Below are 13,709 nucleotides of genomic sequence, written 5' to 3'. Positions count from 1 at the left end.
GAAATCGTCAGAGGAAACAGTAATCACAACAGTAAGGTTGTGTGATATAAACTGTAAGCACTCGAGGCGCTTAGAGAATGGGGAGCTGGTTGGGATTTGGAGAAAAGGAGAGAGGGAAATGAGCAGAAAGGGGAAGATGTGGAAGAAAGGAAAGGAATCTGAAAAAGGACTGGACACGTGGGTAAAGAAAAACTGGGAACTAGATTCTAACCTCTCTTCCTGGTAGGTTAAGTGAATTCAAAAAGGAATGAGATCAAAGAACAAGGCAAAGAAGTAAGGGTAGGGCAGTGGAGAACAAAGAGGCCACCTAAGTGGGAAGTGAATGACCCAGCTCCTCCTACGAAGGCTGGGGTGGTCTTGAAATGGGTTGGTTAAAATGGCCCTATCTCAGTATGTAAAATGCATTCTTGAGTCTAGTCAAAAAGCCTCACACTCTTAGTTACAGGCCACGCTTTAGATTTGCAACTTAATTATGTATACCTGATGTGATCCTCATTCCTAGCCACTTATATCGGTGGAATAACACATCTCTTCTAAGAGGCTCAGATTTCTACCATCAGACAAGAAGTACCTCCATCAAGATATCTGCAAGTCTTTGAGTTAGTTTATATATTATAATTATTGAGGCTAGACTTTGCACTGTGTCTTAAAAGATGAGTAGGATCTGGATACTAGGAGAGGGAGAGGGGATTCCAGCCACAGGAGTAGTGCAGGCAAATATGTAGTGATAACCAGGGAGAGAGAAAGATGTGTTTCAGAGACAGTGAATAGACCAGTTTGACTGGAAAAGTAACACAGGACCCCTGTACAGACTGCTCGTCACCATCAGCATGGAGGAGACGCTGACAGAATTGCACAGAGGGTTCCTGCCGTCTAAGTCAAGCTGTGCTGAAGCAGGTCCTCATGTAACAGGTAATCCACAGCAAGATGCCAGAAACCTAACAGTTAATCAAAAACAGAAATATTAACACCATTTGTGTTAACCTTTCAAAACGATTTCACAGACTATTCTGTTCCGATGTGATTTTATTTGGTCTTTACAGTAATCCACTGACATGGGCATCTCAGCTTTTCTTCTCGCAATTAGACAAAGGCAAAACCCCAAGGACTGGGAGATTATGTAAATTTTTGAAAGTCACAGTCAGCCTCACAACAGGATCTCCTCATAGCTTCTACCCTGATGTGCTACTCTCATAGCTCTCCTGAACATGTCTGGGTAATTGAACTTAGAGGAAAAAAGGTGGGGAAATGGCCTTGGAAACCCCAGTCTCAATCAAGACAAGGCCAGAGATGTCACCAGCCCCCTTTGAACAGCAAATCCCAGTTTTTTTCAATACCTTTCAATGTAACCTTCTTCTGCACTCAGATTGTCAAACTTGTAGGTCAGAGCGTGGAAAAGAAAAAGTCAAAGAGTTGTTTGTCTCATTGGACAACTGCTTTGCTTAATTTTTTTCTTTTACTCAACTGTCATATTTGTGTTTGTTGTTGTTGTTCTAATAATATATTTTTGATTAAGCCCAAACTGGTCCCCCTAAGTGTCTCTTTAAACCTCATTTCAAAGGTTCGAAAATTGTATTCACAGAGTGTTCATCACCCTGCCTTTCTGGCTTCCTGAACTTCTCTTCTAGTGTTAGCTTCATTAGTCAAGATGTACGGCTGTTGGAAGAATTTTAAATGGGCCTTCCGCGTTGTCTTTGAATAGATACTACATGCAAATAACTTTCCTGCAGAAATTTTCATTCTTCTTGAGTTAGCCCACTATTGTGAATAGTAAGCACTGTCAGGCTTAATTCCTCATATCCTCCTTTTATTGAGTATTCAGGCCAAGGTATTCTACTTAGTTTGCTTTTTTATCAGAACCTTTTGGTCGTTCACATATCTTGAAAGAGACTCATTTTCCCCCAGAGTGTAACAACTGCAATTAGTTTTTTGCTGGTTCATGGGCAATAAATGAACTTTCCCTCTTCAAGCTAATTGTTCACGTAAGGTTCTTGTGAGGTGGTTTGTTTCCTTAGGATGACAAAGGCATTTCTTCAAAATGTATCTGAGTAGTGTCCCAGATACAGTTGCTTGATAATTGAAGAATTTTTTAAGGGGGGGGATATAAAATATTCAGATCGTGTCCAATAAACCTCATTTATCTTAGCCCAAATGTACTGAGTCCCCTTAAATCTCAACCTATAGGCATCTTTTGAGCAAGAATTCTAGCATAAAAATAAAACATGAGGTATGCATTTCAACTTGAACTAGAACTGTCTATTTAACCCAATCGCTTACACACACACACACACACAGACCTCTATAAAGCAAGGAAAAATAACTCATACCATCCCTAGTGTTTGGTGACACTGTTAAATGTTGAGACACCAGCACCACCCCCAGCCCAGGGTCTCCCTGAGCCAGTTGCACAGCATGGAGCTTCATTTATTTGATTCTCTGGATGAAAACTTTAGCTATCTTATAAAAGCTTGAAGGCTTTTACACCAGTAGTTCAGTAGTGCAGTATTTCCCCTAAGCTAACAAAATTGTTTTCAACCTCTGCCTTGTCTCTGTGGTGAATCTAACATAGGGCACTCTGCCACTGACCCGGGTTATGGACTTAAAGCTTCGACTATGTCTGTCCAACATAGAAGAGCCTAAAATGTTGAAGCAGAGCCTATGTGGAAATCTTTGTCTATGGTTCTAAGGCTTAGAAAAGTCACTTTCAGAAAGAATTACAGCAATGACTGAGCAATTAGGACACCACTTAGCACCACTGTAAGACTTCATCCTCTTCAAAGGGCTCTCATTTCATTGGCCCTTGTGAGCTTCACACTGTTTTAACCCTGTGCAGTAGGTAGGGTGTGGGTTAGGAAATCAAGACAAGTCCTACAGCTAATCTGTAACAGAGGTCATCCTGAAGCCCAGATCCCCTGATGTGACCCTGGAGCCAGCGTTCTCTCTGCTTTCCCTTATGTGGTCCAGAGTGAAGCAAATTAAGATGAAATCTTGAGATATTGCGGTTTCCTTAGAACTCCTAACATTAGAGTACGGTTGGAAGAGGTCATAAGATCATAACACAAAGTTGTGTTGATAGAGCAAAGTGGATTTGCAGGGAACCTGAGCTGTTCAGTGTAGCTATCTACATGGATCAAATTCAGTTGCAGTTAATTTGATCCATTGTCCTTATTCTATTTTCTCTGAGTGGTCGATTCCCCTTTTTCCCATATTCTCATCATCACTAATTGATAGGGGGCTGTACTCCTCTTAAAGGTCTTTGGAGAAAGAGATTACCATTGCCTCCTTTCTAAACTCATTTTTAGAGAAATTCATATGCAGATCTTGACATCGTGGCATGCTTTATTTGATTCAAGATAGATGTGCTTCATTATAGATGTGTGGCAATTAAGCCTGTAATTCAACAAGGTTTATTGAACATTTGTGCCCGGGTCTCCTGGATTTGTTGAGATATAAAACTAAAGCATAAAATCCAGTTCTTGCCCTCAAGGAGCTTTTTGCCTAGACAGAGCATGACTGGATAATTCACATTTGAAAAAAAAAAAGAAGAAGAAGCTTCTTTAGGTTAGAAAACAGAGAGACCAGAAAGTGGAGTTTATGGAGAAGGCTTCCTGGAAAAGAAACATCTCATAAAAACCTTAGAAGATAAACAGGATTTGAATTGGTGGTTGGTGAATGTAATAGTGAGGCCAAGCTAACAACTATATATTACACACACACACACACACACACACACACACACACACACACACAATCTCAATGGCTTAACAAAATAGTCATTTATTTCTTGCTCACATCACAGTGCAGTAAAAGGTTGCCTGTGGGATAGGAGAAATCCCTGCTCCTAGCAGTGACTCAGGAGCCAGGCTCCTTCCATCTAGTGGCTTGTTAATCTCTTAGGCCTTGGAGTCCTCCAGTGGGTACTCTGCATCCAGCCAGCCTAGAGGGAGGGGGGGCTCCATAAAGGAGCTCAACAGAGGTTTTGTTAGGGACCAGGCCTAGAAGTAGCATATATCACTTCTTCCCACACCTAACTGCAGTGGAGGCTGGGAAATGTAATCTAGCTCTATTCTCAGAAAGAAAAACAGATAGGATGACCTGAATACATAGCATTGTCTCCGCCGTACTAAAGGGGGAGAGCTTCCTGAAGGAAGGATGAGGAAGAGAAGGGGGACAGAGCAAGAGCAAAGTCAAGTTCAGCTTGAACACCTACTTTTCTGGTTTGATATAACTAAATTTGATGAACTTGTCATAAATTCTGAGCTTTGATCTTGGTGGGAACAAAAGAAGCTGCATGCTTAGCAAGTATTGTGTCACTAGCCATCCAGGGATTTCATTTTCCCGTGATGGAGAATTGGAACTAGATTTGATTATCTTTGGTTTCTCAGAGCTTATAAACCAAGACATGACTTCTTTTTAACTGGACTTTATTTTTTAGAGCAGTCTTAGGTTCACAGAAAAATTAAGCAGAATCTTTATACACTGAAACTACTCTGTCTGATACTCTAAAGGTGGAAACATGCTATTACACATTTGTCCAAACTCAGACAGTGTCCAACACCAAGAGTGAACCCTAATGTAAACTATGGTCTTCGGGTGATAATGGTGTGTCGGTGTGGGTTCATTAATTGTAACAAACATACCAGTCTGGTGCAGAACATTGATAGTGGGAGAGGTATGCATGTGTGGAGGCAGGCGGTTTATGGGAAATCTCTGTTATCAGGACATAACTTTTAACGGCAGTACTAGTTATTAGATTTATTCTAAGTTCATGGATCTTGTCTGCTCACAGCAGCCTCTTCACTGACAATATATTCCTCTTGATTGTTCTCTAGCAAGCATCGTAAATTGGCAACTCAGGGAATAAATCTGGTTCAAAATATAATTCATTTGTCCCACTCTGTGTCTTTATTAAAAAGAAAAAGATTGAGTGCATTTAGGTGGGACATGCATTTTTTAGTTAACCTTCGTTTCCCCTAGAACTTGTATAATGTAACACCTGACCTAACTCACAGACTAATGCTACCTGCCTGTCCCCTGATGACATATGAGTTTGTGACCCTTGTTTCTGGGGTCTCCTTTTTATTTAGTAGATCATAAATAATAGTCAAGTTACCAAAGTCCCTATCACATGGAAACTCTGGGTGCTTTCCTAAAACTCACCAGCTCTGTAGGAATGAAGCTGCAGAATATCTTTGAAGAATAATTCTGAAAAGGTCCAGGAGCTCTACAGGAATACAAGAATTCTTACAATTTCAGGGGAGGGATCATGGATCACTTTGACCATCTAACAAAAGCACTGGACCATCTCCTCAGGACGATACACATACACGAAACATTTTGCAGATAATTTCATGGAGTTTCTGGACCCTCAGAAACCATTCTGTACACCACTCCTGTGGTAAAGTGATTGATAGCCCCACTTAGGCTACAGGGGATAGTGATCAAAAGAATGGACCTTGAAGGTCAGACGAACATGAGCTGAATCTAGCATTGGCAACCTGGAGTCAGTCATTTGACCTCTGAACCTCTATTTCCTCTTCTAAAAAATGACACTACTAATACCTACTTCACAGGGCTACTGTGAGGATTAAAAAGAGAAAATGTATGTAAAGAGTCCACAGGGCTTCCCTGGTGGCGCAGTGGTTGAGAGTCCGCCTGCCGATGCAGGGGACATGGGTTCGTGCCCCGGTCCGGGAAGATCCCACATGCCGCGGAGCGGCCGGGCCCGTGAGCCATGGCCGCTGAGCCTGCGCTCCGCAACGGGAGGGACTACAACAGTGAGAGGCCCGCGTACCGCAAAAAAAAAAAAAAAAAAAAAAAGAGTCCAGCACAGTACCTGGAATATCTTAGTATTCTCAGCAAATGAAAATGGTTATTATTTAGTGATAATAGTCAGCCTTAATGGGTTTTTTGTGGTGCTTACCTGGATTTCACACTGGGCTCATCAGAAATTCAACATAGTCCTTCAGATTTCTGCTTACGTGTGATTTATAATCTGAGAAAACACTAGTGACCTTCATTTCCCCAGCCCATCCCCCAAGGCTGCTCCCATGGTACCGTGGACTTGCCCCAAACTAGTGTTTATCTCAAGGCACTGTAATTGCCTGGTTATTTCTCCGTCTCCCCCACTGGTTTCTGAGCTTCTCAAGAGCAGTGCCATATCTGTTTTATAGTCTGCAGTAGTCGCAGTGCCTAGCACAGTGCCTGACATATAATAGGTTCAAAATAAATCCTGAATAAATTAATAAGTGAGGACAAAAACAGCTTTCCCAGTAAACTTTTAGGAAAATACTGCTGGTGGAGGTGGGAGAGCTCTTCATTCACTGTTCCTTGCCTGGAGGGCTAAAGCTTTGAGAGAATCAGAAGGAGCAAAAGTGAAGACAAGTGGCCTTACCTGCCTTTCTCTCAATCACAATTCTTGGTCAACTAGCCCACGAATCTCTCATTCCTCGTGATGTCTCTGAGTGCCTTCTGAGTCTTGAAAGGAAGGACATATTAGTCTGAATGCTTATCATTTTTAATTTGTATTTAAATTCTTTGGAAATTGACCTTTACTGTTAGAATATAGTGTAACTTTTTTTTAATTAAAGAGGTCATCTGATTAAATAACTCACACTATTCACTTGTCCTGTAATGTTACGGTAGGTTTATTAGAGTCTCATATTTGAGAACTCCTGTTCTCATTGTTAACCACACAGTGAAATCATCTCAGCTGGTCATTAAGCTCTGCTTCCTTCCAACCCTAGTAACACACAGATGTTTGTAATCCCTCCAAATTCTAGAAGCTCCATTTGGTGTCTACCTAGCAAGATAACAGGCTTATTGTACAGAAGTAACTTGGCCCTTTCTGATTTTTGGTAGGTAGTTATAAGTGGACAGTAGTTAGATCAGTTGGGGAATGGACTTTTCTGCCTAGTGGAGAATTTCCATATAGACCACACATATGATACCAATTTTCAGAGAATTGAAATGCACAGAAACAAAGCAAAAAATTTAAACTCTTTGACTTAAAGGGCACTTTACGATCAACTGGCTAATGTCAGCTACACAATTCAGCACACTCAGTATCGGAGATTGAGCTGATGCCATATTGCACTTAGGACATTCCCTGAAAGTTTATTTTAACCATTTACCTCTGTCTCATAAAATTAAAGAGCAGATTGTGGCAGGAAAAAAAAAAGCAGTATTTCACTTTTCTGGTTGCTAGGGCTGTAGATGGAGAGAATTTTATGACTACTTTCCAAAGCTTATATTCTGAAAGAAGGTTCATTTTTAATACAGAAATAATAAAAATGTAGGTGGCCTCAACAGCTGTAATTTTTATAAATTAAATACAGAGATGCCTTCTGCCAACATTTGAAATTGGCATTCTGCACAGCCAAAAACTCTGGTCTTCTCTGTTATCTAATTTGGGATTTTAGCTACTATTTCCAGGCTGTTAACCTCCACATCTGGACTCTCAGTGATACCACATCAGGTTGCCCCTGCTGCTTCAGTATCGATCAGCAGCATCCTCTTCCCCAACAGGTGATAAATTTATTAGTAACTATCCAGGCTGCCCCAGCTTTAGGCAATTGTCTTCTTAAGAATTATAGTATTTATTCATTGGAGGATAATAAGACAAGGGTAGAAGTCAAATACTTTCGCCCGTTAATTTGCAGCTGTTTCATACAGAGCTATGCTTCACAGAGAAAAGAGCCTGCAGTTCAGATATTATATAATGTCCCCTACTTTGCATAAGACACTGCGAATAATTTTTTTTTTTTACAAGATGCACTTTATTTATGAGCAGTTTCCTCCATAGAAAGAGCTTGTTAGGGCTTAATGCTGATGAATGGAGACAGCACCATTCACACTTCCAGGTTATGGTCTGTCAGTGCTTTCATTATATGCACTAATTTACAAGGATTTATTTATTTTCTCACAAATGTAAAAATGTGCTCCAAGCTAAACATGCTGTCTGGGCATCTGAGGGAAGTGTACTCCTTGGTTGTTCATCCCACCCCTATCCCACCCAACCTGCATCACTGCCTAACCTTGTGGTAATCGCACAGATCTATATATTTTTTGCTTGCTCTAAAAATGAATACTGGTTAAAATTTTAAACCCTGGAAGTGAGTCTTTTCAATGCAGTTTAATTCCTTTCTCATTCAAAGACTGTGCCTTCCACTGTGTTTTAAGTGCTAATGAAAACCCTGTCAAGTAAGCACATCAAGGGACGTGACCCTTGGAACAAATTATGCCCACAGCATTGGGTAACAAATTTTGGAAATCTGGGTACAACTATATCAAAATATGAACGTCTTATTGAATCTGTAAGATCTTGCTAGCCCCAGATGGCTTTATGTGCTCTGAAATCACTCACATCCCCGTCTCTGAAGAATAAAATTTAAAATAGACTGGGCATGTGCTGCCTCCTCCCACTCAGTCTAACAAACAGTAATAGATCATACTGCGTCATCAACATCCCTGGGCTATACCGATACTCATTATGGGAGGTGACCACGCCCCCTCCCGCTCCCCAGCCAAGTAATGGCAGAAATAATTCTCTTTTTCTTACCCATGATTTCCAGTTTGGTTTTTAACCTCAGTGAAAATTAAATACCCTTTAAACCTCACCAGCGAAGAGTTTGTAAAACTAGTTGTTTGGGGAATTTGTGTGTTGGTTGGTTCATTGGTTGGGGTAGGAAAATGAGAGGAAATGAAAATATGTACATATAAAATATGCCTAGATGCATAAATAAAGCACCTATCACACAGTCCCTCAAAACCCTTCCTACTATTTCTTTTTCAACTCCAAACATCAGTATAACCCAATTAAATTTAATTAAAGAATCTGAAAAATTGGAGTATTTTGGAATTTGGACCGCGATAAAAGAAATTGCTACACAAATATATGAAAGGAGAATATCCTACAAACTGTCAGCCAAATGAGCCCCGAAGGCCAACAGCGAGGATTTAATAAGCCTCATCTGTGGAGTTCAGCTGACAGGAACAGAGAGAGAGCAGTTCAGTGTTTAGAAGTTCACAAAAATTAAAAGTGGGAAAACCATGAAAGTCCAAGATTATCCTCCCCAGATCAGGCCAAACTCCACCCTCTGACGGGGGTGAGGAGTGTAGTAGTCAAGGAACAGAATGGTCCTCCCTGATGTCAGCATAAAGATGTATGTTTCTGTACTGCTAGTTTCTGGAGGAATACATTTGTCTATACCTTTTGGGAATCTGTTTCAATTTTCAGGGATTTGATTCTCTAAGTTTACCATCTCCCAGTTAGAGCAGCACTTTCACAGTATCCTCTTAGTCTTGCTTTCCATGTACCTGAATTCTTCGTCCTTTAGCGCGCACAGAACTTGGCACAGTGCCATTCAGTATGCGTTTGGTAAATAATTCATGATTTTATACACTTCAAGCCTGTCTGCTCTTAGCCTTTCTCTCTCCAGATTTGAGTCTTGATCTTTCAGTTCATCCTCTTATGACAGCCAAATTTCCAAGTTCACATTCAGTGATATTGAATACGGAGGTCATAGAAGGTGATCCCAAATCATAGGCCCGCCACACACCAGACCAAATTCTAGGCATTTAAGAAATTGATTTCGCCAAAACACAAAGAAAAATAGAAAGCAGAAATACCCCTTGATTCATCTTCAGTCCGGATATTCTGGAGATGAAAGAAATGTTCCTATGCCATGATCCTTTGACCTGCCGCGGTCTTAAAAGTCTTTTTAAAAACCTTCTTTAAGTCCTTATGCCACCCAGAATAATAAAGGGACTTATTGACATGGAATTGCCCTTGTTTGGACATGCTGGTTTCCTTGGAGAACTCACCAAAACGTAGATGACTTTAGAGGCATTCAGGGAAAGTTAAGATGAATCTGGGGCTTCCCTGGTGGTACAGTGGTTGAGAATCTGCCTGCCAATGCAGGGGACAAGGGTTCGAGCCCTGGTCCCAGAAGATCCCACATGCCGCGGAGCAACTAAGCCAGTGTGCCACAACTACTGAGCCTGTGCTCTAGAGCTGGCGAGCCACAACTACTGAGCCCACGTGCTGCAACTACTGAAGCCGGCGCGCCTAGAACCTGTGCTCTGCAACAAGAGAAGCCACCGCAATGAGAAGCCCACGCACCACAACAAAGACCCGATGCAGCCAAAAATAAATAAAAAATTTATTTTAAAAAAATGAATCTGTAACTTTCATAGATGTTAAGGATTAATACTTCATGAGGAACATCAGGATTAATCAAAGTACATCATAAAGTCGAGCCTTAATATTAACCTCCTGCCAATGAACTAACTCATCTAAAGGCAGTTTATTAAGTTGGGTTTATAAACTGTCTTTAGATGAGTTCACTCTTTGCCAGGAAAATTATTGTGCGTGTGTGTGTGCGTGTGTGGGTGCACGCATGAGCACTAAGAGGACATGCTGGTTATCATAGATCTTCCTAACTTTAACATACATTCTGAGTTTCACAAGGTCTGAATAAAGGAGAACTAGGAAAAGACTAAATTGTAAACTAATTTTAAAGTAATGCCATGTGGTTATTTTCAAAGTAGCAAGGGAAGCAGGAGTTGAACCATATGTTCTGTATCAGTGTCTGACACTTTTTAAATGCATTATTTCATCAGATACTTACTACAACCTAGGCATAGAATAACCAACTCATCCTAGTTTGTCCAGGACTGTCGCAGGTTTAAAACTGAACCCTGCCTCAGTCCCAGGCAAGCCAGGACAGTTGGTCACTTTAGCCAAGTAAAGCAATAAAAGGTGTTCTGAGACCAGTTTCCAGCATGGGGAGAACCACCAACACCACCACCAAGCAATTCTACACCAGTTGAGTGTCCTACGATTTCACTTAATTCTGACGCGATCTACCCGTAAATAGTATCAGATCCCACAGGTTAAGGGGTGAGTCCTGCAAGACTGCCTTCCCCCAACACCACTTCACGTGCCAATCACAAGTCCAGGTTGTCACCTGTGTTTCTGACAGAACTGCTGTAGATAGGAGGTTCCAACAACTCCCTTCTTGGGTTCCATTATTTTGGTAGAGCGGCTCAGCTAACTCAGAGAAACAGTTCACTCACTAGATAACTGGTTTATTATAAAAAGGATGTAACTCAGGAAGAGCCAGATGGAAGAGATGCATGGGGCAAGGTATGGGGAAAAGGAGAGGAAGCTTCCAGGCCCTCTCCAGGTGCACCAATTCTCCCCAAATTGCCCTGTGTTCACCAACATGGACGCTCTCCAAAGCCTGTCCTTCTGGGTTTTCAGTGGAGGCCTCATAATCATAATTGATTAAATCATTGGCCATTGGCCTTTGAACTCAATCTCCAGCCCAGGTCAGGAGGTGGGACTGAAAGTTCCAATCCTCTAATCACCAGGTTGGTTCTCCTGGCAACCAGCCTATTCTTCGGCCAAAGTGCGCCAAAGTCACCTCATTAACATAGCAAAAGTCACCTTTATCTCTCTCACCACAGGCAATCCCAAGAGTTTTAGGAGCTCTGTGTTAGAAAAGGGAACGGAGACCAAAATTCTTTATTATAAATCACAATATCACAGGCAGATAATCTTTTCCATATTTTACCAAAGAGGAGGCTGAATGACTCAAAGTCACACATCAGTTGTAAGTGGTGCATTCAGTATTAGATCCCCAGCCTTCTAACTGCTTTTATATATTTTCCAAGAAACAAGACTGTAATTAGCACAGTGTGTAAAACTACCGTGAGAATTTTATTGACTTGTATTTTTTCTAGAAGCTTAACCATTCCTTTTGTGACACCATAATTTTGCTCTCCAGCTGCCCTCTTAACAGATAATACAGAGAAAAAACTCAGTCCAGTTTATCAGAATTATTACAGACTCTGTTAACTGAGAGTGAATTGATGAAAATAATTTTAATGCTTTCCAAGTCAGTTATTTCTAATGCAACTATGAAAATAAGCAGCGGCCTATGCATCTGCCCTCTAAAAGAAATGGAACATACACTGCCTCCCCGTCTTTTCCCATTTGTCTTAGAGGATTTTTCTTTTTTTTTCCTGTTTGTGGGAGTAAGCAAGTATCCGGGGGGTGGAAATGTAAAACTGGACAACAAAATTATTAGACTGGCTTTCTCTCCACATATTACATTTTGTCGTTTCTTCTCAATACACAGAGGAGTGGATGTGTGTCCAAACAAACCTCTCCCGTTACTGTTCTGTCTGTGCTGAGCAAAATTGAATCCATATGTCTTTAAAATGCCTTTTCATTTCTATGGCTTCTTTCAAAATACTGATCTTGGTGCAAATGTGGCCCTCTAGACTACTAATGGTCAATTGCTCTTCCCCAACAGGCATCACAGTTGATAGGCATGGATTCATTTACTTTGTGGATGGGACTATGATTCGGAGAATTGATGAGAATGCTGTGATCACAACTGTAATCGGCTCAAATGGTCTGACTTCCACACAGCCACTGAGCTGTGACTCGGGAATGGACATCACTCAGGTAGGCACCAATGGTTTTCAAGCGCTATCACCATTTGGCATCATGGAAACGGATAACAATTTTCTCATACAGAAATTAGGTAGAAAGGAAGCCTGGCGTATCTATTATAACAGCAGATAGCAGAAGTTTCTCTTTATGTAAGTTACTTTTTTCCTCCTCAGAAAAACTCAGTTGAGAGAAAAGAGTAAACTAGGATGGGAGTACCACTGGGTGGAATGTTGGCGTGAACATTAAAGTCTCTCAAATTTGAATCAATTGGAGGGTAAGGCCAATTTCACTTATTGACTATGGTCCAAGATATGTAATTTTATTATTTTTGAATAATACAATAACTCACATTTGGAAAAGTACTGACTACTAAAGTCTGGAAATCTTTTTTAATGAATATATGAGCATGACTTATTATTCATGTCTATGTAAATAGCTATTTCTAGGGCGGTTTTTTGTGGGGTTTTGTTTTTGAAGTAAAAGCAACATTCCCTCTGAGATCTATTTTACATGTATTTAGGAGAGCCTTTTGCCAATGAGAATAAAAGGGAAAATTCAGTGTAGTTCCCGTCTGAGTTCAAAATTCTGATTTTACCAGAATTATGCAAAATCAGGATTAGACATGTAGAGATTACAGAGCATAGAGCACAGTCCCAGCACCTTGTGGATGACTTTCTTAGTTTGCAGACACAAGCAGTTGGTATGTTCAGTGAGGGAAACAGACTAGACAGTCGTCAAAGGGACTTTCAAACTAACATTCCATGAATCTATGACTCTGATGAAGTAGATTATTTATCTTTTCAAATGAATCACAGTAGAAGTTGAGAGTTTTAGAATTGGTTAGTGTATCAGAGAGGATGGTTTTGACTGCAAGTAGTAAGACACTTAACTAAAAGTGATTTGAACAATAAGTTTTCATTAATTCACATAGTGAGATGACCAGAAGTAGGCAAAGATGCCGGCAGATTTCCTTCTTGTGTCACATTGGCCAGAAGTGAGTCACTGGCAAAGGGGAAATGGGATCTCCAAAATGGATTCAGACCCTCTGGAACTGGGTCAACCTCCCTGAGCAGACTGCTACCTAATTCTAGAACCCAAATCAGGGTTCTGTTAGCAAGGAATGAAGGATTACTCTTCAGTAGGCAACCAGCAATATTCTCCACGGTTAGGATGCCCCTACCTCACCCCAGAACCTCAGAAAATAGTCAAATAGAGTCAACTACAAAAATAAAATCGGAATTGG

General features: G+C 40.8%; 1 protein-coding gene across 4 annotated transcripts in view; it reads left to right on the top strand.

Moving 5' to 3' along the window:
- Positions 1 to 13,709, top strand: part of TENM1 (teneurin transmembrane protein 1) — a 572,765-nt gene that overhangs the window by 483,264 nt on the left and 75,792 nt on the right. For all 4 annotated transcript variants that reach the window (XM_065900559.1, XM_065900557.1, XM_065900558.1 and 1 more), the window contains one exon: positions 12,324 to 12,478. In XM_065900559.1, the coding sequence (XP_065756631.1) occupies positions 12,324 to 12,478 (155 nt within the window). The remainder of the gene's footprint in view (positions 1 to 12,323; positions 12,479 to 13,709) is intronic.

The sequence above is a fragment of the Phocoena phocoena genome, chromosome X, assembly GCF_963924675.1.
Source record: "Phocoena phocoena chromosome X, mPhoPho1.1, whole genome shotgun sequence".
Lineage (NCBI taxonomy): Eukaryota > Metazoa > Chordata > Mammalia > Artiodactyla > Phocoenidae > Phocoena > Phocoena phocoena.
The sequence above is the reverse complement of the archived record's forward strand: the minus strand, read 5'-3'. Positions and strand labels throughout refer to the sequence as shown.